This window comes from Thalia democratica, chromosome 2 (assembly GCF_965202585.1).
Source record: "Thalia democratica chromosome 2, ktThaDemo2.hap1.1, whole genome shotgun sequence".
Lineage (NCBI taxonomy): Eukaryota > Metazoa > Chordata > Thaliacea > Salpida > Salpidae > Thalia > Thalia democratica.
The window spans coordinates 52,524,695-52,548,852 of NC_139166.1; the positions used below are offsets into that span (position 1 = coordinate 52,524,695).

General features: G+C 28.5%; 1 protein-coding gene across 1 annotated transcript; it reads left to right on the forward strand.

The window, feature by feature from the left end:
- The first annotated feature begins 856 nt into the window (after window positions 1-856).
- On the forward strand, window positions 857-17,804 carry LOC145828689 (uncharacterized). The gene is made up of 13 exons (XM_082936444.1): window positions 857-942; window positions 2,402-2,662; window positions 4,153-4,365; window positions 4,537-4,630; window positions 5,385-5,582; window positions 5,652-5,722; window positions 7,496-7,658; window positions 8,731-8,887; window positions 9,330-9,492; window positions 10,586-10,656; window positions 12,342-13,870; window positions 14,081-14,912; window positions 17,337-17,804. The coding sequence occupies exons 2-13, from the start codon at window positions 2,411-2,413 to the stop codon at window positions 17,446-17,448; spliced, it is 3,855 nt and encodes a 1,284-aa protein (XP_082792570.1). The 5' UTR covers window positions 857-942; window positions 2,402-2,410; the 3' UTR covers window positions 17,449-17,804.
- The last annotated feature ends 6,354 nt before the right edge of the window (window positions 17,805-24,158 follow it).

Below are 24,158 nucleotides of genomic sequence, written 5' to 3' on the forward strand. Positions count from 1 at the left end.
TAAAAATTTCTAATGCTAATGTATTTCTTTCAAGGTCTTTAAGTTATTTTTAGCTAAAATTTTATAATTTTGGAGAAACAATACCAAGTGTTGTAAATGTATATTCAAAACATACAGTTTTAGTCTGTATATTATCAATATAAACTAAAAATTAGTTGCATATGTGTTTAGCGTTGTCTAACTATTTATAAATGAAATGCATTTTTTATTTTTGCCACACGAAAATGTTAACCGCATGACGGCAGCAAACGTTTATCAGAATGTATTTCTTAAAAAGAAAAAGTTTTGCAGATTTTTAATTTCTTCTTCGAATAAATAAGATAGAAACAAAGTAAACAGCATATACACATATAAATACGTAGATGTAGGTGTGATACAAAACCAGTTGTATTTAAAGTAGCTTAGTGGGTTGCTTTTTTATTATTGTTTTTTTAAGTTTTTTTTTATTTATTAAATAAACTTTTTTTTTTCGTTTTATCAACAACGTATTGGATTTCAATTATTATTCTAGTAGTTTTCTTCACGTATAAACGAAATTGTTTGAATTTTTTTAACACAAATAGTCTTGTTTTTATTTTAGGTGTCATTAAAAAAATTTTTTTATATAAACTACGTATGCTTATATTGAAATTAAATAATCGTTAAGAGTTATAAAAAGAAAATTTCAAATATTTTAAGTGTGAATAAGATTTATTTTATATCTATAAAATGTATACTTATACTTCTCAAAAAAAAATTTACAAACTAACTTTTTAGTGAAAAATTGTTTAAATACGGATGTTAAGCAAAACTTATTTAATTTACATTAACCTACACTTACTTTAAAAACAGAACTTTTGTTTAAAAATGCTCAGTACTTTTTGTTAGCAGTTGAAACTTTTGTAAATTTTACTGATGCGAAAGTGATGCTGCTAAGACGAAACACAAAAATAAAAACTTCAAGTTAGTCTTAGTTTAGTATTAGAAATTAAGAATGTTTATTTTTATTTCTACCATAGTCCAAAATAGTGGTACAGCTTAAAAAGAACCAAAAATTTATTTTTAGGTTTTGCTAAGTAACATTTTAATTGTTAGATTGCACACTATTTTGCACCTTAAAAATCTCATGAAAATCTAAAATAAATTATGTTGACCTTTAAAATTAAAAAACATGTAAATGTTTGATAGCAAGTAAAACACTTAAACATTTTAACCTTAGAAATAAAAAAATGCAGTGTTATCAATTTTCCAAAGGAAAAATGTTGTAACATTGTTCTCGGAGATAAAAGTTGAGATAATCCGGCCGTCACCTTTCGCGTTTTAACCCTGACTTTGTGCATTTTTGACTAAAAGTTTTCTCTTTTTAAGCTAACTTTTGCAGTAGTAAAAAGCACAAGTCCAAAAAATTACTTCATAAAGAATAATGCTTTTACTATTGAGGTAGGGTTAACTTTATCGATTTAAACTAAATAAAGTATGAGTAAAAAAAAATTTTAAAAGTCTCTGAAATGAGTTTTTGAACTGTTTTCATAAAAAAAAGTTAAGTTTTACAATACAAAACTTCTTAGTCTTTTAACAATCGATCGCAGTTTTTTTTTGTCAAGTCTTAAAACTTGCGGGATTTTATATGACAGTTTTAGCGCGAAGGTGGCAGCGCAACATTTGATCAATTAAAACTTCACTGACAGCACCCGATGACTTCTGTGTGCTTCCAGTTGTAAAATTTTTATGGGGAGTTATTTGCACAGCTCTGTATAGTGACGTAACAAAAATTTTTTGGCCGAAAGAAGAAAAATATGTCAGTTTGTAGTCGGTGGCAGAGTGACTGAACGGTCCGCCTGTTTTTTTTTTCATTGTTTCGTGACGTAGCCGCGCGTTAATTGTGACGAAATAAATTCTTGATTGCGAGCCGAGCAGCCGGAAGACTTGCGGTTTTAAAAAAAAAAAAGATATTTGTAACGGACCTGTTTGAACTTGTGCAGCGCCAATTTGTCGCTGAATTAAGTGATTCTACTTTACTGCGACCGCGTGTTTGAACTTTGGTAGTTAGCAAATAAAGTGAAAAAATAAAATCGCAAAAAACGTGATTTTAAAATCTTTAGGCTCAACTTCTTATTAAAAATAAGCATTGTTAAAAATAAGTTTTATACACTTTAAACTTTCACAATGCAAACTTATAAATATAGTTAGACTTTTGCAGTATGTATTGAAAAACTGGCATAAGCTAGTATGGACTCTAAAAACAATTACTTTTTCATTCACAAGTGCTCGCAACAAAGAGTTTCAAAATTTTAATCCTTCATAATATAATTAACACTTGTCGAGCTCAAATAAAAATTGATTGTCATCCATAAGCTTAAGCTAATCTGTGTTTGTTAATTATAACTAATCTGAATAAAGTGCAACTCAAGTGTCCACCCAGGTACTCAGCATGCCAAACAACTTGGTTCACGGAGCGGTCCCTTCCCCCCTAAAGTTGAAAAGTTATGAAACGCTGCCCAGGAAGAAGAGGGGAGTTTCTCCCAACGTCCCCAAAAAGAAAAGGGCCAAAGTTAAGCGGATGGTGACCGACTTCAGGGGCCAAATGGCCCAGTTTGGGGTCGAAGCGCCGTCAGGGCTGCTGAAAAGCGTCCTGCTGGATTTTCAAGACCCGAAGAGAAAAGAAAATTTGGGAGTTGGAAAGGTAACGTTTTTGTAAATCTGTTTAAAAAACTATTTTTCGTATTACAAACATAAATTAAGTTTTATTTTTTTGTTTAATGTTAACAGCTAACATTTTTTTAAAATCTTGATCATGTTTGTAGAACTAAAGTAAATTAAAATTTATTTTCGTTTTTGCTGCAACAAACTAGTGAAAATTTCAATTAGAAATTTAAGAAACAATCGTTGCATAATAATTAAATCTTTCGTGACCGAAATCTAAAATTTATTTGCAATCGGCGCCTTGCCTACAAACTAAACACTTAAAATCGATACTTGAATCAAATTTGTTTGTCATACAATTACAAGTGGCAATAAATTGCCTCGGAAAAGCCTAATTTCCATCGCGTTTGACGTGAAACTAAACGGAATTCCTTTTTATGCACACTGCTGCTGTTGCGAGCCTTAATTGAAAGTTTTACAGCAAGATTACCGAATTAGAGTTTTTTTTTTCATGCTCTTTGCTCCAGTGCGTGAAACTTTAGCTTTTTTGTAATTATAAGCGTTGCATAGGCGCTCGCATTGAACTTTAGCTGCTTATGAATTTTCCAATGCTTTAATTTTCTCCCTGCTTTTGCACGAATTTTTCCTAGCATCCATCAAGTTTTTTTGCCGCCGTTATCGATCCATGTGCATTGTACGGCTTCGTACTTTGTTTTTTAGCTGGATGCTAGAAAAAGTTATGAATTTCATAAATAAAAGACTTTAAGTTTGCAAACTTTATGTTGAAGCTATAAGTTTGATTGAAAACTTTTAAATATAGGCATGTCGTTTACTTTGATACTTTGTGAAATTGGCGCTTAACGAAAATAAACTTTGCAAGACTGATTTGAGCTAGTTGATATAAAAAGCTTTTCGGGCTAAAGAACACTTAAAACGATTGATTGCGTTCGTTAATCATCATAAATTCTTATTAACTTGCGACTCGGTGCTTGTTGCAACAAATTTTGTCTTTGTTTTTCTTTTTCGGTAGTTTATCAACATAAACATTTGACATGAATTTAAATATATTTTTTGAAATTGTTTACGTTTAAGGTATTCAGCTTGCTTGTGTTTTGAATAAATTTGAAGTATCTAGTAGTTTGAAATATGCAATTTTTGTTGAAAATTAAATAAAATATTTTATTTAGCTGCTTAAGGTTTCTAGGTTTAATCAATTATTCTACAAGTTGGTAAACTAAAAGTTATCTAGTTCAATATTTAAATACAATACACACTTAAGTGTATTCTTCAATAATCAATGGTGAATTTAAACTCAATTGTAATGGGGTCAGCCATATTTACGCTTTCAGTGAAAATAATGTTATTTAAGCAATTTACGTAAACAAAGTTATCAATATACCCATTGCATAAGTAAAATTTCTTTGGTATTTCAAAACTGGCCAAAACACACGCATAATCAATAAACCCATGAAGTTTTACGCAAAAATGCATTGAAACTACTTTTTAATGTCATTTCATTTATCTTTCCAGGTTAAAATGATGCTGAAAATAACATCAAGAAAGTCACGACTCAGCGAAACGGAGTTAAACCAACGAAGCAGGCAGAATGAAAAGGAATTCATTTCGCACAAGCCAAACACAAAGTACATTAGCATAAACAACCCGAGCCTTTCCAGTAGCAACTCAAATTTGGCCACTAAAAAGTATTCGTTCGATGCTGTATTCACAGATGGAAGCTCTGTGGTGAGAATTTAAGTTTATCAGTTTTTTTTTTTTAAACTTTGTATAAAAGTACTTCATGAAACAAAATTTCATAGTTCAACAAAATTGTAGTTAAAATTAAAAAACATTGGTAAACTAACTAGAAGTTTTATTTTTTAATCTAAACACTCAAAAAACACAATAATATTTTAGAACGAAGTTAGTTCAGCCAGCATAAGTAATGTACTGAGGTCGGTATTAATTGGATCGGATGGTTGCATACTCTGCTACGGACAGTCATTCTTAGGTAGTTTTAACTTCTTATACGTTTTTTATGAATTTTGTATAACTAACTATATTTCAGTTATCTCTATAATGGTAAAAATTAAATAAATAAAAACATTCGTGTTTTTTACTGATTGACCTAACAGAACTAAAAGCAGATCGGAGTTTTCTCTTTTTTAATAAAAGTTCTTTTTGAATCATAAGTTGTAACAATGGCGTTTAACCTAAAAAAAAAGATGTATCTTACTATTAAACTATCGAAATAAACAAAACATTTATAAAAATAGAATACACTGTTTTAAATATAGTAATATAGTTTTAAAAACACTTCATAATTATTTTTTTACTATTTTTCAATTCAAAAATTAGCATTTTTATTAAAAATTTTGTAGCTCTTTAGTCTATATGACAGTTTAACAAATATTAATATTTTTCTCATTATTTTTATAACTTTATGATATATAATAAAAGCATTACAATGTTGCTAAAATTTAAAATATATTTTTGCATATATTTGTAGTTTTTTTTTTGTTTTTTTGTATCTGTTATTCTCAATATGTAATCTAATTCATAATTAACTCAATAAAAGTCAACTGTTTGTTTTTACACTAATTATAAACATTTCAAAAATTTGTATTTATTTTTAACTTCTTCATAAACTTACATCTAAAACTTTTTAAGCTCGTATGTATAGTTAAATACATTTTGTATAAACAGTTAAACTTCGAAATGTGTTCGAAATTTAAAGTGCGTATTTTAACTGTAGTTCTATACAGGCAAAACTACATCGTTGTTGCATTGGGAAGGAGTGAACGTCGGCATAATTCCTTCCACGATCAGTTGGCTGTACAAATGCATAGACGAGCTGAAGGAAGCCCACATGCCCGTTTCATTTTCAATCAACGTATCTGCTCTTGAAATCTACAGCAGGTCTGAAAAGTTGAAGGACTTGCTGTACCCCTACAAGCAAAGAGGTAGTTAAAGTTTTTAATAACTATTTAATGGTTTACAACTTTAGTTAATTTTACGTTGCTGATTTTTAGGCAATTGCACAAAAAATGAAAAAGAAAACAACGAAATCACTGTGTTGGAAGACCCATTGTATGGTGCTAAAGTAAGTTTATTTTGAGATTTATTTTTTCAACATATAAAAACAGTTATGAAAAAATGCTTAAATGGTGTGATTTTCTTTTTTATTGATTACAAATATACTTCATACCAAATGAGCTTTTAAATTCTTAATAAAGTAGAGTAAACTCTGAAATTAGTCGTTAAAATTAAAGCATTTTGTTAAAGTAGTAAGTTATTTTGATAAACACTTTCTGTTATAGTAATATTTTATTTAAGTTTCTCAAATCAACAAGTATTACAACGAATACTTTGTCTTTATGATTTACTTAATCTACAAACAATTATACTTCAAATAAAAGAACAAAACTTGTATTTTAAACTCATCATTATTGCTTGAAGTACTTTCAAAACCGCTGCAGTTAGCAAGTAAAACAATAACTGTATGAACTGAAAATTTCATGCACTAGTTATAAAACATTTAATGACGTACTATAAAAATTAAATTTAACTGTGTTTAATCTAAAAATGAAGCTTTTGGTTAGAATACCGTTTTTTATATCTAAAGACCATTACTAAAGAAAAATTATTTTTCAAACTATAACTTTGACGTATTGAGATGATTTTTTGCAAAGTATAACTTTAAAACTTTGAAAATCATTAGGAATAGTAAAGATTTACTTGTATATAGTTTAAAAAAAAAGAAAATAAACACAAGTGGTTAAACAAAATTCAAGTTGTAAAACTTTGATTTATAATCCTAAGACGCTTTAAAATATGCAATTAAAACTTTTAAAAATATCAGAAAAAATAGAGCTTTTTGTTGGTTTTCATTAAAATTTAAAAAATGAAAATAAAGACAAAAAAGTTAACAAAACTAAAGTCGCAAAGTTTTGACTTTAACGTATTAAGATATCTAGAAATTTAAAACCAAAAAAATTTAAAATCATTAATAGTAGTTTTATAATTTTTCTTTAATTAATTATATTTTAACCGCTTTAAGCCCCACAAATGGAATATTAGTAAACAAGCTTTTAATGTCGTATATAACCATATGACTGCTTTTGGCTTTGGAAACACAGATTAATTTTATTTCTTCTACAAATTGAACAAAGTATTTAACAGCGTATTCGAAAATTTGTCTAAAACTAGTGAAAGTGTCTTAAATAAAATTTTGCCAAATTTTTTGTGGTAAACATATTATTCTTAATATTTTTTGTATAGCTGTGCTTGATTTTTAGGTTTTTAGATGTAAAAAACGTTCTAACCAAAAGCTTTATTCTTAAATTAAACACACTTGAAATTAATTTTCATAGTTACGTCGTACTATATTTTATATTTTTACTGAAGAAAATTCCTGTTCCTACAGTTATTATTTCACTTGATTGCTGACGATGTTCTTGAAAAAACTTCAAACAATAATAATGAGTTTAAAATAAAACCTTTTTTGTTTTTTTTAAGTATAATTTTTTGTATCTTTAGTAGATAAATAATTTAAAAGAAACGCTCACTAACCGTATGTATGTTATAGTTTAATAAAAGTAAAGCTTAACATTATTTTCACACTTATATGACTAAACAGATATACTCATGCTTTACGCTTATTTATTATTTATGATGTCATAGTAGTCGTGCTTCTGTAAATGCGCATGGTAGTTACACCTCCCTTATTACTAAATTCCAGTTTTGGCTTGACTAAATTTTTTTTAGTACATGTTTTTAACTCAATTCACAAACATGACTATACTAATAAAACAAAAAAAAAATCAAAATATAAAAAGAATTAGTAATCATTTTAAACGCTGAATTTTTACGCTAGCTATCAAACGTGAGCGAGGTTTTCGCAATGGACGCAGTTGAAGCATGCCACCTGCTAGATGCTGCCGTTGCCAACAGAAGCTGCGGCGCTCGAAGCTCGCCGGAGCTGAAAAAGCATTCGCACTTCGTGTACACTGTAAACATCTATCAGGGACCGTCGACAGGTTAGAAAGCTAAAAGTTATTGTTTAAGTGTCCTTTTAAAACGTAAATAATTTGATTTTAAAGTTTGAACGTTTGTTTGTATTTTAACTGTTAAGTAACAGCTTTTTAGTGGTTTTCATATAGTTTAAAAATATATATATTTAAAAATTACTAGTTAAAAAGTACAACGGGTTTATATAATTTATGCTCCAAAAAACTTAAAATTAAGCAGCATTTTTAAGCCCCTTAAACGTAAGGAAACTTATCATCAACAAAATTAAAGTTCATTGTGTCTAGCAAGGTTAAGTGTTATAACTTAAACTGAAAAACTAATTTCATCTGACTATTTTTTGTCAAAAATGTTTCTCCACTATTGTTATTTGTTATAAATTTTTAATGACTTTCCGACTTTAAATTGTGCGCATTAAATATAGGCGATAATAAAGTTAACTTAAATATTTTAATTATTTGATTTTTTAGCTGTTTTTTTTAATGCGAAATAGTTTAAACTTATTTTATTTGACTTTCTTCTTTAACCGCAAAGAGTTTAGAAAAAAGCAAAGGAAGCGGCTTAAGTAAATTGTTTTTTTTTTTTTAAAGCTTCAGAATGTTTATTTTAATACTTTTTATAATAAATAATCAAATCCTAAGAACTTCAAAACTACTTTTGTGAATTAAAACATTAGAAGTTTGACTTACTATAGTTTAATAACTGTACTTAAATTTAAACAGTTAGTTGTCTAAAAGGCGTTTTTTAAACAGTGTTTTAATTCAAAAAAATTTGATAAAAGTATTAATAAAATAATCAATATTGATTTTACAGTTTATTCATATAAATAAGTTTCACAGTTTCTATGTGTAACTTTTAACAAATTTATAAACAGTTGTTAAATCTAAAATTACAAAACATAAATCAATATATATTAACTTTTTGTTGAGTATTTGAAAACAATGTCTTTCTTAAAATTTATTATAAAGTTTCTTTTAATTAAAAGCAAATATTTTATCTACACTTTCCGAGAAAACAAAAAGAAAGTTCAAAAGCTTTGACGTGCCTGATTGAAAAACTTTAATTAACTTCACAATCAACCAGACTCGATGCAATGCCACCGGAGCCGACTGCACTTCGTTGACCTTGGCAGTTGCGAGAGGAATTTGATAAAAACGCCGAAATCTCTCGCCCTGTCTTACTCCTCGCTAGGTCACGTGATCATGGCTATAGTGAACAATTCGAACCATGTCCCTTTCAGGTGAGATGAAGTATGTTTGCTACGAAGCCTTGATAAATGAATTGCTAGATGGGTAGAAAAGATTTAGAGAATTTTTTGAAAGTTTTGAAAAACAACTTTCAGAAAAACTTTGTAAAGTTGCTTAAGAATTTATATTGTGTAATAAAAACAATTTATTTCTGTTAGAAACTTTCCAATAATATAACTTTTTTACATAAAGTAAGACTAGTTAAAAGTGCTTAAATTGGATTATAAGTGCTTTTTACAAAAACCTTGTGTAAAAACGACTTTTAGTAAACTTTGTTTAAGTATTTTTTTATCAGTTTAATATTCAATTCACTGACATAAACCTAAATACAATTTACTTTTATCTCTACCAAAACAGTTTAAATCATAAGTTTTATATAGACATTAAACTTAAAAGTCTTAAAACATATTACAAAGTTCCTTAAAAAATGTTCAGGGAAAGCAAATTGACGCGTGTGCTGAGAAACCTGTTAGGTAATTTGAACTGTCGCATATCAATATTGGCACATGTGTCAAGTCACCCTTCCTGCTACCAAGACACCATCTCCACCGTACAAATGGCGTCACGTATTCACCGGGTACTACGCAAGAAAAATAAAGTTGGTAATTGTGTTTATTGTACAAATGGATGAAACGAAATTTCATTAATTGTATATTCTTTGCTGTTTTTATTTTTAATATTATAGATACTAACATTATGATGAATTTGTAACAACGTGTTTTAAAGTTTAAAAAAAAAGTAGTAAACCAAGTTAAATAAAGATATCTTTTATTCTTTCAAGTCTTAGGTTTAAATACTTAAACAAAACAGTGTAAAACTGTTTTAGTTTGTACTAATTCAATAAACCTTTATAAGTTTATCGAGTAAAGTGGTTTTCATGTATTATTTAAGGTTATGAATCTTATTTTGCGACAGAGAGTAGACTCAGACTAAATAGTAAACAACGACAAAAGTTGAAATAAATGAGTTCTCATTAACAAAAAAGTTTTCAATAACATTTTCTGTTTGTTTTTTTAGATAAACATAAAATTCCATTTTGTTTGTATGATAAAAACGAGTTTTTTTTTAGTTTCTGACTAATATATATAACTTTAATTTAAGAATGAAATTTTTGTCAACTTATATATTTTTGTTAACTTTGCGATCAAATTTATTTTTATAACAATTGGTTAAAAGCTTGCAATCAGGTTTAAATAAAAATTTAGACAAAACAACACTTTTACTACGACGTTTACAAGACATCAAATTTTTGTAATTTAATCAAATTCAATTTAAGCATCATCGCCTAGCGGAGTTCGAATTTCTCCAATTTTCAGTCTATGAAACGAAGTTTACGGTTTTAAGCAGCGCGTAAATAATTCATGCCTTCTTGAGAACCATGTGTTCACAACACTCTCAACTTAGGGTGTTCCCGTTTATATGTGCATTTTTTATTGGTGCGCTGGAATTTGACGTTGAAAATATTCTGGCTTTCTATTGCGACGTTACAAATTTTCACTTTCACCTTTTTTCTCACCTTCGTTTTGGTAGAAGCATCGATTAGTGTATAGAGTTTTTTGGTTTTAGCTCTGCGAAGTTAAACTTTAAAAGTTAAAGCTAGGTAGGTTTGTGTTCTTTCGTTACTTTCAAAGTTTATAATGTTCTATTATTTAAAAGTTTTGTTTTGGTAAATAGAAATTTGCATTTAACAGGGAAGCAACGGCGCTTTTCGCCATCAAGTACTAAAAAGGAGCGCAATCAAAGCTGATTCTGAAAGCTGCAGGTAATGAGGTTTTTATTTGATGATTTATTTTTTATACAATAATTATGAAGAAGCTTTCAGTAGAAGTTATTAAATTTAGTTTTAATCGGTAATTTTTTTTATAACGTGTAAAAACTTTTTGATACTATTTAATGCATTTTAAATTTTAAGTTTGTAACTTTCAAACAATATTTCAAGTTGGCTCAGTAAACAAAACTTATACAATAACTTTTTCTCTAAACTATTAATACAAGAGTAGTTTTTGTTTTTCTTTCGTTAGTTTTGTTGATTACAAAATTGAAAATGAGTTTAAAATGATTCGAATAAATAATTTACTAGAGTTTTTAGAATATTTGAGAAAAGTTTAAGTTTTAAGCTTCTACTATGTTAACTTTTAAAACTACACTAGTGAAACAATGTTTATATTTAAAAGTTTAAAAAAAACTATTTTTATTTTATATAGTTTTTTAAATAAAACCAATGTTTTTAAACTAATTTAGTTATTGCTTTGAAAAAGATAGACAACTTTTTTTAATTTTTTTATAAAAATTAAAAAAAGAATGTTTTAATATTTATCCAAGTGTAAAATAAATTAAGTTTTTTATTAAAACTTCTTTGCATATTTTCTAAAAATCTGAATCTTTTACTTGTTTTATTTTTAAAAATAAACTATTAAACAAATTTTCCCAGTTGTATAAGAATTTTAAATAATATACTTTTAATCTCTTTTGCTCTCTTTAAAGAAATAAAGGTTCTTTAAAGTGTAGGCTTACTTTACTCCTTTACAGTAACCTCTCACATCTTTACGCACTCGTGACGTTACGCACTCTCGTTTAGTTACGCATTTTAGTATTCTTAAAATAAAAAGTTTAATTTTTTTTAAATACTGCTCAAATTAAGTTTATTGTATATTTTTAATTTAAAATATGTTTTTAAATGCTAACTCACCTCTCTATATCTTTAGACTTTGTTAACTTATGTTCCTTGACTAGTTGATGAACATTTAGTTTTTCCTCAGTATATCAGAAATTTTGTTAACAATAGGAGATTAAATTAAAGTTTATCCTAATGTGGGCAAACGTCAAATTAAAAAAAGTTGTAGTAACATAAACAATTTTTATTAAAAATTTTTCTTATATTTTATATATTTTTGTTCAAAAGAAGAAATCCATCACAGCACCAAATGCATATTTTTGTAGAAGACTATAGAAACAGATTTTTTACGGACATCACACCATTTCTTAATTGTAAACAAATGCTTAATTATAAATTGAATTTGCTAAGTACAATAGAATATAAATGTTAAGTATCAAATAAGTCACATATAAATAAAAATTAAGATAAAATCTACTTGTTATCAAAATTATTAAAATTTATCTACAAGTATTGTTATTTTATATAAATTAAAATCTATTTTTTTTAATAGATGTATAGTTTTATCTTTTGTTTTCATTTTTAAAAATAAAGTAAACAAATTGTTAAAAGTGGCAAAGTCCCCAGTCTGCCTTTAACTAGAAGCAATATCAAAAAACAGCCATTATAGTAACTATATTTGGTACCTCTCGTATCTTTACGATCTCTCATATCTTTACGCTCTTTTTCTGTGGACACAATGTGCGTAAATAAGCGAGAGGTTACTGTATTTACTTTGTTTTTTTAATGATATGAATAAAGTTAATATTCTTAGTTTCAAATTATCATCGTAGCTCAAGCAAGTACTTCACTTCTGGAAGCGAATTTTCCTGCGACACCGTAGTTCTAAGAAAGGGAGAATCCCCTTGCAGCAGCCGGTCGACTTCGATAACCAGCGACCCGGAGTTCTGCGGGTTACCGGCCAGCCCGAACCGTTTGGAAAGAGAACGACCCTTGCCGAGGTCCCCGTTCGGAAAAGTTAAAAGCCGGGCTTGCAGGCTGCCGACGACGGAAAACACGAAAAAGTTCCTGTCAAATGTTTCAAAAAACATCAGCACGACAAAGCAACTTGACGTCACAGAAATGCACCGGAACCCTGGCGTGATGAACGGCCAGATCAGAGTTCGTCCGGTTTACAACTTGGAAAGCAGCGGGCTTGTTCCGATGCAGCGATCAACCAGCCTCGGTTCAACTTTTCAAAGTTCAAAAGCAACCGATAACAACGTATACAATAGAAGTGGCCCAGCCGTTCTATTCAAAGAAGAAGATAAAATTTGTGGTCAATCAGATAGCAGTTTGTTGAAAAACTCAGTTAGTCCTGATGGTCATCAAGTAATAAATAGACAATTTCTTTCACCCCAAAACTACCAGGTAAACAAAGGTAGGACGGCAATATCTCCTATTTACACAAGCTTGAGACCGGCAGACCTTTGTTTAAATGACGAGGACAGCTTAAATAGCCGTTCGGTTAACAGCAGTGGTGGGAAAAACCACAGGCGACCAATGAGTATAATTGAAGAAGAAGAAAAGACCAATGATTATTTGCACGACGTTAAACAGTTAAAAACCGAGAGCCCAATAACGATCGGTCAAGGAGCGTTTTCTCCTTACTCTCCGATCGTTACAGACCCGAACGTAGTAAATTTCATGAGCAGGCAGGCACCCGACGGTTGCGATTCGTGCGTCAGCAATGACGTGGATCCGAAAAAAGAAACTTCAGAAGACTTGTTGTCCTTTGACAGCTTAAAAGTGGAAGCGAGCTCGGAAAATATATACGAAAAACTGGACAGTGATGAAAAAGAGTTCAGTGCGAACTTAATTTCAAACGATGTCAACGACTTTTACCGTATCACGTTTGAGGACCCTGAGTCTAAAAATTCGGAAAGTCCTAAAGACCTCGTGTTTCGAAAAGATACGCTAAATGTTTTAGATCAAAGCTCTCCAGTTGTCGGTCACAAAACAAGCTTTAGTTGTCAATTTAAAAACCAAGTCGTACAGGTTTCCAAAAACTACAAGAGGTCTCCCTGTTATACTAGTTACGGAGCCAACTACAACAGTCCTAATAAAAACAGGTATTCGAAATCTATTGACAACATTTTTTCGGAGTCTTATTTAAATCAGTTTGATAATCGTATCAAACAAGAAATGAACACAAAATGGTCGTTATACCCTGAGACACCGAACAACAGGGATGAAATGTTGGTAGCATCCGCTTCGACTTCAGAAGAAGACATGATTTTGCAAAAAATGCCGGAATTGGAATGTTCTTATACGTTACCTCGAAAAAAGGCGTCTCCAAAGCATGCCATTCCAAAAACAATGAGTAAGTTTTTTTCTAAAGTAAACATATTATTAATATTATTAATTTTAATTCAGTAAATTTGTACATGATTACTAAATTGAAGTTATATAAGTAGTTTTCAGAGAACAAACTACAAGTATTTTTAAATAGTTTGAACATTTTTTAAAACAAAAGCACAATAGTATAAACAGTATCTGATTAACAAAAACATTTTTATCACTGATATTTCAGGTCAAACGCCAATTAAACTAAACTCAAGCGAAATAGCTAAACCTTCCGGTCAATTTCGGTCCTCGTTTTCTCCTAGCAGCTTTTTTAAGTCGACGAAAAACCACCAAAAGCCACAAGGAATTTCTCCAGTTGACAAATCGACTGCACCTTTTCGCCTTTACGACTCGAACAGCTTGGAAATAAGCTACCTGGACACACGGTTCGAGCAAGGGAAACCAACTTTTACCCCGCAGCCAACGCTCTCTGAAATGGGGAATTTTCAGAGAGTGAGAAACTTTGGAAGCGAAATTTTCTCATCCTCGCCGGCGTTGAACAAGAGGCTCAAGTCCGCGAAGAACATGTCTTCGAGCTCCTCCTTCGTCGTTTCAACCTCGAAGGTCGACTCGACGGGAACAAGACTCGAAATCGTGAAGAACTCGGAGAGGCCGACGCTCGAGCTGAAGATAACCCCGCGAAAGTTTCCCGCCAAATTCACCTCCGACCACAACTCGATCTGCAGCGCGCTTTCGGTGCCCCACACGCCGGTTTCGACCAAAAGCATGGCTGCCAGGCCCAACACCGAAAAGCTGCGGGTCAGCGCCGACTTTCTGCTGCGGATCCACAACGCCGAGGTGAAGTCGGAGGAAAAGAGCGAGGAGAAGAAGTCGAGGTGGTGGCGGCTGGGGTCGAGGAGCAAGCCGGCGCCGAAGAAGAGTTTGTCGCTCAATTCTCGTTGTAACGTCACTGAGAAGCCAGGTGGAACGGGGGAAGATTCGATTTGGCACCTGAGAGAAGACGACGAGGTCCCGTGGAAGAAGAAGAATGTCACTCAGCAGGAAACCATGGGTAAGAGGTATGAAATTATTTTTAATTAGTTTCTGGTTTTGTTTGTTTATGCTACTAGTTTTTAACTCTAAACTGCGAAATGATAATTGTAATGCAGAAATTATTTTTATTGATTATTTACGCCTAAAAGTAGTGACCAAAGTAGTTCTAAACTTAGTTTAAGTTAAATTTTAAATGTTTGAAAATTTTGTTTCTAGACTTAGTTAACTGTTGATGTTGTCTAGCTAAATAGATAAAAGAAATGTTTTCTGGAACTAATAATTTTTTTAATAAATGTACTAATCATATAGCATTGCATAGTATATATTAAAACGCAAACAAAACGTAAAAAAATAGTAACATTCTTCAATTTAAAAAAACTCGAAGCAAGACTTGTATTTTATATAATATTTACTGTTTAAAATTTAAAACTCTGCAACAATGCATGCTATTTTTTTTCTTACGTAAAGTTCATTGCAAATTTGAACAAAAGTAAAATTATTTGAACTATAGCAACTATCATAGTACACGACTTACTTTCATTTGTTCACCGTAATTAATAATAAAAACATGTTTTTACGATTCTCGATTTATTTTTAATTAAAAGCGCAACATGAAGCAAACAGTGTGTAATACCAGACTACAAAATCAATTAAATTTTCTTCGTATGTACTTTATAATCGGCTCCACAGATTAAGTAATTTCAAAGTAAAATACAATTTATAGTCTTTTAGAAATAAAAAATTTATTTAGAAAATAACTAACTTAACTTTAAAAATTTAAACAAACTGTTTTATATTTAGAATATAAAATTAAATTAAAAACTAAAAAGAAACATTTATCTTTTTTATATAACGTAAACGTTTTTGATCAACCAAATACATCTTGTTAGTTTCTTAAAGTAAACACAATTTATCAGTATATGAAAACAAGTTTCTAATTTCAATATTTTTATTGTAAGTTTTTTCCATAAAATCACATTTTTTGATCAATCAATTACTTTTTATGTTTTTTAATTAAGCACATGAATTTTTTTCGAGTTGTATAATAAAAAAGCTATTGTTAAACACATATAATAAATCTAAAAATAAGTGGTTTTTTTAATATATATTAACATAAACACTTTTTGTCAATCAATTACTTTTTTAAGTCATGTAATCGTTTGTCTAAAGATATATATTTCATATTTTTATATAAGAAATATTATTTGAATAAAATAGTTTTTGCGTGAAAATAAATTTCAATATTATATAAAGTTTGTTATGTGTTAAGGGAATATTTCGTATCAGAAGAACACACTTATCGAAAAAAATATTTATACTTCTTTTGATTTTCAAAAATTTTGAATCTGCTATAATTTCTAATTACTAATTTAAATACTTATGCTAATACTAAACTTTCAATACCAAGTGGAACGAGTCAATCTAAACATAAATATTATTAACCTGGACATTTTATAGACAAAAGTACAATTACACAAACATTGTCTTTGTTTAACAAAGTACACCTTACAAAACAAATTAACATAAGAGTTTGTTGTCGGGAAAACAAACTCGTTTGCGGCCCAAAATTCAAGTTTAGTTCAAGTTAAAAAGCAAAGTGAAAAAAAAATTCGATTAATATTGACTCTGTCACATCGCGGTTCTCAGTGAACACCTTCGGCTTGGTCGAAGCCCAAAAAACGCCACATATTGACACGTTGCAGCTAGCACATAAACAAGTCATTAGCATAGTTTAAACGCTTTGAATTGCCAGCGCTTGTTAGCTGAGAGTTAAAAAGTTTAAAGCTTTTTTCGAAATAATTGATTTTCTCTTGATTGCCGTATCGATTGCTGAAGAAAATAAATTTGTTTGAACTGCTTTATCGATAAATTCAAGGGTTTGGGAGAATAATTGTTGAATATTTCTAACATTAATCAATACAAAAGATAAATTAATTATGTAGAAAAATAAATTTTTTAAGATTATATTTACTTTTAATAACAAAGATTAGCAAACAGTTTGTTTTTTAAACCATTAACTTTTTACTCATTGTTAATTCAAAAGAGTACTTTGTCTTTTTTCTCCTTAGTTAAAGCTAGAATTTAAGTTTTTAATCTTTATAGTACTTTGATATTACTTTAATATTAAATACCTCAGTTCTTCAAAATATGGTTGTTGTTCTTTAACATACAAGCCTAAAACTGCAAGGAAAATTTAAGTCGGGTATAAAAATAGTATATAAAGACATTATGACTTAATTATAAAAAACGCTTCATAATATTCATAAATCTTTTTCTTTGGTTGTTTTTATTGAATATGATTTTTTGAAAAAGTTCAATTTTCATAAAAAGTTTAGCAACTAACTTGAATTATAAATAGCAAACTTAAGAATATACTAATTTAAAATTACTTGAAGTTGTTTTGAAAAACTATTCAATTCCAAAAAAAAAAAAAAAATAATATTTTGAAGCAGTTATTATCCTGGACTCAAGCAAGCAGTAGATCCATCAAACACCCGAACTTCAAACCTGACCAGATCCTTATCGAGGCTGGCATTCAGTTGGAGGAGCAAGTCAAAGTGAATAGAGTGCAACAACAAACTAGCTTGAACTGTGAGGACAGATTAAAATGGAGTTGTTGAGAAGGTTTCAATTGTTCCGATTCGTGATTGTGTTTAAAAGTTTATTTCGTAAAATAATCAAGTATAGAACTGATAGGCTAACACATGTTAAAATAAAAAGTTATACCAAAGTACAGTTTAGACCTCAACTGTAAAACATATTCATCGCTCTTATTGGCAAAAATCGTTCTAAATTCTTTTTAGTTTTAATAAAAGCCTGTGAAAAGTTGTAAAAATATAAGAGAAACATTAGAATGAAAAAGCATAACATAGGAAATAACTTTTGTGTTTTTAACATTTTATAATGTATTTAAAGCATGGTGAAATTTATAACTTCGTTTATTTTTTATAAAGATATACAGAACTGAAATGTTGTTGATGTTTGTTTTATACTAATTATTACCAAAAAGTAAAAACTTATATTTAGATATTTTTAACAGCTTCAAATTAAAAAAAAAAAACAAATAAAATCAAGTTAGCTTTCAAACATAGAGTATTAAATTGCAACACCAATGTTTTATTCGCTTTGCTGTTTAAGCTTATTTTGAAACAATATCAGTACCTACAAGCATTTATTAGTCCATTTTTATATTGATTCAAATTTAGGAAGATGAAAAACTAAAAGTGACCTTAAGTTATTAGTTACTGTCAGTCGATTGTTTATTAACTTATAAACAAATATTGTACGATCAATAACAAACTACTTGGTAAATACTACAACTTATATATTTTGATTTAGTAACTACTTCAAAGTAAAAATAACTAGTTTATAAACATGAACTATATTGTTTTAAAAATTCAATAAATGCTTTATTAGATCGAAACTTTATTACTTTGATATCTATACTAAGTTTTGAAAAATGGTAAAATTGCGTAACAAAAGTATTTATCACTATAAAACAAAATAAGGATTCACTACTTTACAAAAAAAAGAAGTTAGAGGTTTTATAACAAAACAGTAAGTGACAGGTCTAAACAAACAAATCAATATTCATTATAAGTTATTTTAAAGGTTAATTCTAGTGTAAAGGTTTAATAGTTTTTTGTCAAAATCTTAGTAAACTTTTAGGATTTTTTTTTAATTTTTGAAAATTTAAAAAACAGAAGAAAAATTTTTTGTAAAAATTTTTCAAAACTTTTGAGCTTTATCGAAAATTTTCAAAAAATACATTTAAGATTATAAAAACTTGCAACAGTAGTACACAACAAAATTAACTTTAGGCCATAATGAAATAAAACAGTCTGTTTGAAAATTCTTATTAATTTAATGAAGCGAAAATTCGGTAGACTTAACTAATAAAATGCTTACCAGCTAATCTTTTTCAGTTGAAATATTAATGATTTTCATTAATAACTGCAAATTTCTCCATATGCTGTATTGTTATTTGCTTCCTAAAATACTATTGATTTTGTAATAACTGTCTATTGTCTGAAACTTTAAAATTGATTACGCTATTTTTAGTTTTCCTTTAATCTAACGATTTAAGGATTAACTTACTTTCCGTACTATTAAGAGGTTTGAAATTCAGTTACTCATAAATTATATCGAGTATTAGAAAAGTAATAGCTACTTAGTTTATAAAAAATTGTGACAAAAAACTATATCAATGTTCTTTTTTTTCACAAAAAGCATAAACTTAAGCTGTTTTTACCAAAGTTGTTTTAATTTTCTAGTTAGTTGTCGTAAACTTTGGGCTTTTAAATTAAACAAAAATTCTAATAAAATGATTAAGTTATTTTTAATAATTCTAATTTAAACTTTTTTTTTATTACTATGTATGGTAAATCACTAGTTTAATTACGTTTTAGAAAAAATATTCTAGGTCGTTAATCAAATAAAGGTAAAAAATAGTTAAATTTACAGGTTCAACTTTTTTTCATAAGATACGTAACTTATTTAAAAAACTTTGTTGTAAAAGAAACACCTAGAAATTTAAAAAAAGTAGTAACTACTAAATTTGCTTAAAAAAGTAATACTGTGATTTTGAAAACTTTTTTGGTTTTAATTTTCAATGTTCTACTTTGATAAGCTTTGTTTATAGCTAATTAAATAAAAATTTAAGAAAAAATGTAAGGTATATATTTTTTTAAACTTGTAACTGTTTGAAAGTTCAAGTATTTTGGAGTTTTTACATCTCTACATTTTATGCAGACTAAAATAATTGTTAAAATTGTACATTTAAGTTGTTTATTGTTTTCAACCTACTATTACAGGATATAGTGTGAAAATCCTTAGAAGTATTAACAATGTTTTGTTAGTCTTACAATTAAATTATCTTGTTGTAGAATGTGTGTTTCCAACCAAATGAGGAATGAAAATCGTTTAACAGGCGGTCGTGAAGGTTATAATCAAAATGTTTGTCTTTCAAAGTGTTTGAAAATTTAAAAGGACTATTTGATTAGAAATTTGTTAAAAATACGGTTTGGATTACTATGTTGTAACATTTATTAAAACAGATAAGTTCTAGAAAAATTATTAATCTACCTACCAATAATGTGTAGAAAAAAATATGTGTAATTTTTTTTTGAATATTTTAAATTTGAATCAAATTTTAATTTTACTAAAATACTAAACAAAGTTTTTAAACAAAATATTTTTGTAAAAACACTAACACAAAAAGTTATAGCTGATGAAAATGTATAACCTTTTTTTTATTTATTGTGCAATGGTACTTAACTTAAATATATATTAAATATGAGACGGGCCAGAATATCACGGCAATTATTATAGCACAGAGTGTGATTTTAGCGCGGAGTCACTTAAGCACGGAGTGATACTTAACTTTATTACACGGCTTCATTATGCATGATTTAAAAAAAATTAACACAAAATTTTTACTACAATGTTCAAAATGTGTACGGAAACTCAAAATGTAAACACATTTGAATTTAAATTTTTACAAAAAGCTCAACTTTAGTTGTTTCACACAAGTTGTCATCAGACTTAAAATATGTCGAGTGCCCAATGTTTTTCTTGACAGGGTGGGTCCAGCGCGCAGGCTGTAAACTGCCAGTCCCAAATATATAGTTGTGTTATGATTAGTAGTTTTATGGATTTATTTAATTAGCTTTATGTTAATTGGTTTTTTATTCAAAAAACTTTGTTATAAATTAAGGGTAAACAAAATACGGGTAGGATCCGGCCCGCAACTTAACTTCTAAATTAAAAAATTGCATTCGACAAAAAAAATAAGAAATGTTTGAATTGAAATATGGAATTTTGATAAAAGTTAAATTGAGAATAAACTGTGGTGCTAACTTAATAGTTGTATAGTTATTATTAGTACAAAGACAAAAGGATGCTTATGTTAAATATATTCTGTTATTAGTTTTTTCATTCTTTACAAGAACTTATGCAACAATGTTTGAATAAAAAGCGATAATGAATAATTGTAGCAGTTTATGTTAAAAAACTAACTGCTAATTTGTTAGAAAAATGTCTTTTGAAAAATAGGAGTCCAATGTGCATGCGTCGTGAACAAAACGGTAAAATTATGTATACTACTCTTAAAAATATCTGATTTGCATAAAATTTGATCGAAACGTTTAATGATTTTTTTATTACTTGTAGCATTTAAAAATATCATGATGAAAAATGTAGAAAGTTATAAACAATTAAAAGGACTTTTAAGTTGATTAATTTATTCTTTTTTTATTGATAAAATTTGGTATGACATTTGCTTATTGAAAACACCTCATTTTTACTGAAAAGCTTGCTGCTCATTGTGTGCTCTACTTTTTCTAAAACTATAATGGTATGTATATATTTCTTCATGTAGGAACAGACAGTTTCTGAAACTGGTTGTTGAAATTCGCGGCTCCAGTTAAGATGGTATTTACTGTGACATTAATGTCACTTTAAATTATCTTTGAAAAACCATGAAAAAACTCATAGCATTGCATTTTAAGTTTGTAATTTATTTTATTTCAAAAGTATCCATTTGTGGAACAGTGTAAAATGAGAGAAAGTTGCAACACCTTTTAAAAATATGAGACAATATTTGAGACAAAAGTCAGTTTCAAGAGAGTCTAAATTTTGTAGTTTGAGAATTTCAAACTAACAACAATGTTTTAGCAATAAACTTGTTTAAATTACTTGAATAAAGTTTATTATTAATTAACTACTGACTTTTAAATGCGTTCGATGCAGTCTACTGTTTGTTTTAACCAGATGAAAATTAACTCGGAAAATAAATGACCTTAACAGGTTTTTTTTTTGTTTACAGTGCAAACTGACACAGCTAACTTTTTTTAAACACTTTTTCGTTAAAATTAGTTTAAGTCAAAAAATAGAATGATAAAGAACGACTAATGACAAAGTATGTTTCTTATTTATAAATAAAAAGCTTCCTTAAAAAAATTTGGTTTCAACTTTCAAGTATACTTACAAATTACTTAAAATGACGTAGAAAAATACAAGTTTTTAACCATTTTTAAAACTTCCGTAAAGTTTAAAAGTTATAGGTCAGGAGTCAGCAGGCATTGGTGGCGGCAGTCCAGATTTTGAAATAGAAAATCTTGGCGGGTCGCAGCTGTAGTTTCAGTTACGACTTTTCTTTCAAAACTTCCATCATTTATATTTATTAACTTTTTTTTTACTACTCATTTCCAAACCCCATTTTATGAAATTAAAATTTCAAATCTCCAGTAAATTGTACAGAAGACCTTTTTTGATCTTCAATTCATATCCCAGGATATCTAGTGTAAGTTTCAAAAATTTGCATACATAAACATTTTAATTTTATAGGTTACAATGCTCGTGGTCCGCACTTTTACTCTTCTTTGGCCGCATGTAGCCCACAGGCCGCAGTTTGCCGATCCCTGATCTAATCTCTTTAGGATGAGGTATTAAGTTTAAATTTAATAAAATACTAAGTTCCCAGAAAGTGAGTAATATTAAAGCTGATTTTTGTACTCCTTATACTATGACATATTTATATCAATACTTGTTTTTTTTTTTTCAAGTTTTTATTGTTATACTTAACTAAAATGTCATTTTAACTACTTGACCACAATTTTTATACAATGTATCTTCAACAGTTTCAATAAAATCTAATTTAACTGAACTTTTTTTAAATCTTTTTAAGCTACTGTATTTTTAATTACTGTAATTATGTATCTATTACTAAAATATTTACAACTAAAAAAAGTTTCATTTTATAACTATTAACTTTTTTATACTGACATTTTAACTTTTCTAAATTAAACTATTAAAAACTAAATAGTTACATTAACATAGTAATTTTATGAGAAGGAAGTTAAAACTCAAATTTCAAACAGAAGTTTAAAAAGACACTAAAGTTTTTTTTTATTGTTAATGATTTATATTTTGTTTAAAAATATTCGTTAAAGTTCCATTTACTTTTTTTAAATCACGTTAGATATCATAATTTCTGTATCAGTTAAAGAAGTTTAAAACATTTATTTTGTAAACCTTCAATTGGACGAAAATTTCAAATGAATAACCAATTAAAAATAGTAAAAAAAAATAATCAAGTAATTTTGTTTAAAGACACTTTGAGATTTGGCCGAAACCGGGTCCGAATAGTTTAAAGTTTTCAAAGCTACTTGACCGACAGTGAACTCTCTCATGTGGAATAAGTTTTTATTTTTTTTTGGGAGACAGCTTTAGATGAGTATGCGGGTTGCGCAGCTAATGCTTGATGAGGTATTACTAACTTTACTTGGTATGTAATTTGCTTTTTTACTCATTTTCAATTTTACTGAAAAGTTTTCTGCTCATTGTTTTGTTTTTCGCTTAGTGTGTGCTCTACTTTTTCTAAAAACCATAATGATATATATTTCTTCATGTTGGAGCAGAAAATTTCTGAAACAGCCCTTGGGAACTGCTTGTTTAACTTGGCGGCTCCTTTGACGATGGTATTTACTGTGACATCAATGTCACTTTAAAATATCTTTGAAAAGACATGAAAAAACTCATAAAATTTAGCGTTTTCGGTTTGTGTTTATACTAGTCCTAAAATGCCCATTTGTGGTACAGTTTAAATTGAGAGAGATTTGCAACACGTTCTAAAAATATGAGACATTATTTGAGACAAAATTCAGTTTTGAGAGAACCAAACTTTTGGATTTTGAGAAGTTCAAACTAACAACAATGTTTTGTAATAGCCCTGTTCTTTTTACTAACATAAAGTTTTATCATTAATTAAGTACTAATATTTATATGAGTTCGATGCAGGCTACTGTTTGTTTTAATTAAAATAAATTTAAGTAAAAAAAAGACCTTAAACTTTTGTTGTTTAGACTTAGAGTGCACAGTGATACAATAAAAACGAGTTTACTAATTTTAAAAAATACTTTTTCGTTTAAATTACTTTAAATGAAAATATTAAATGGAACGACTAATAACAAAGTATGTTTCTTATTTATAAATGTATAGCTTCATTGAAAATATTTGTTTTAAATACATTTAAATTGACGTAGAAAATGACAAGTTTTTAAAGATTTAAGAAATTCCCGTAGAATTTATGTGTTATGGATCAGGGATTGGTAGGAATTTGGTGGTGGCAGGCCAAATTTCGGAAAAATAACGTTTGCGGGCAGCAGTTTTAGTTACATCGTCAAATTTTCTTTTATAACTCACGTCAACTATATCTATTAACTTTTTTTAATCTAAATTTTTCAACCGAGAACATGTAGAGTAAATTCCAA

Coding starts and splice junctions, on each gene's coding strand:
- LOC145828689 (XM_082936444.1), top strand. CDS start 2,411: ATGCCAAACAACTTGGTTCACGGAGCGGTCCCTTCCCCCCTAAAGTTG. Junction 2,663..4,152: donor AAAATTTGGGAGTTGGAAAG/GTAACGTTTTTG, acceptor TTATCTTTCCAG/GTTAAAATGATGCTGAAAAT. Junction 5,723..7,495: donor ACCCATTGTATGGTGCTAAA/GTAAGTTTATTT, acceptor TTTTTACGCTAG/CTATCAAACGTGAGCGAGGT.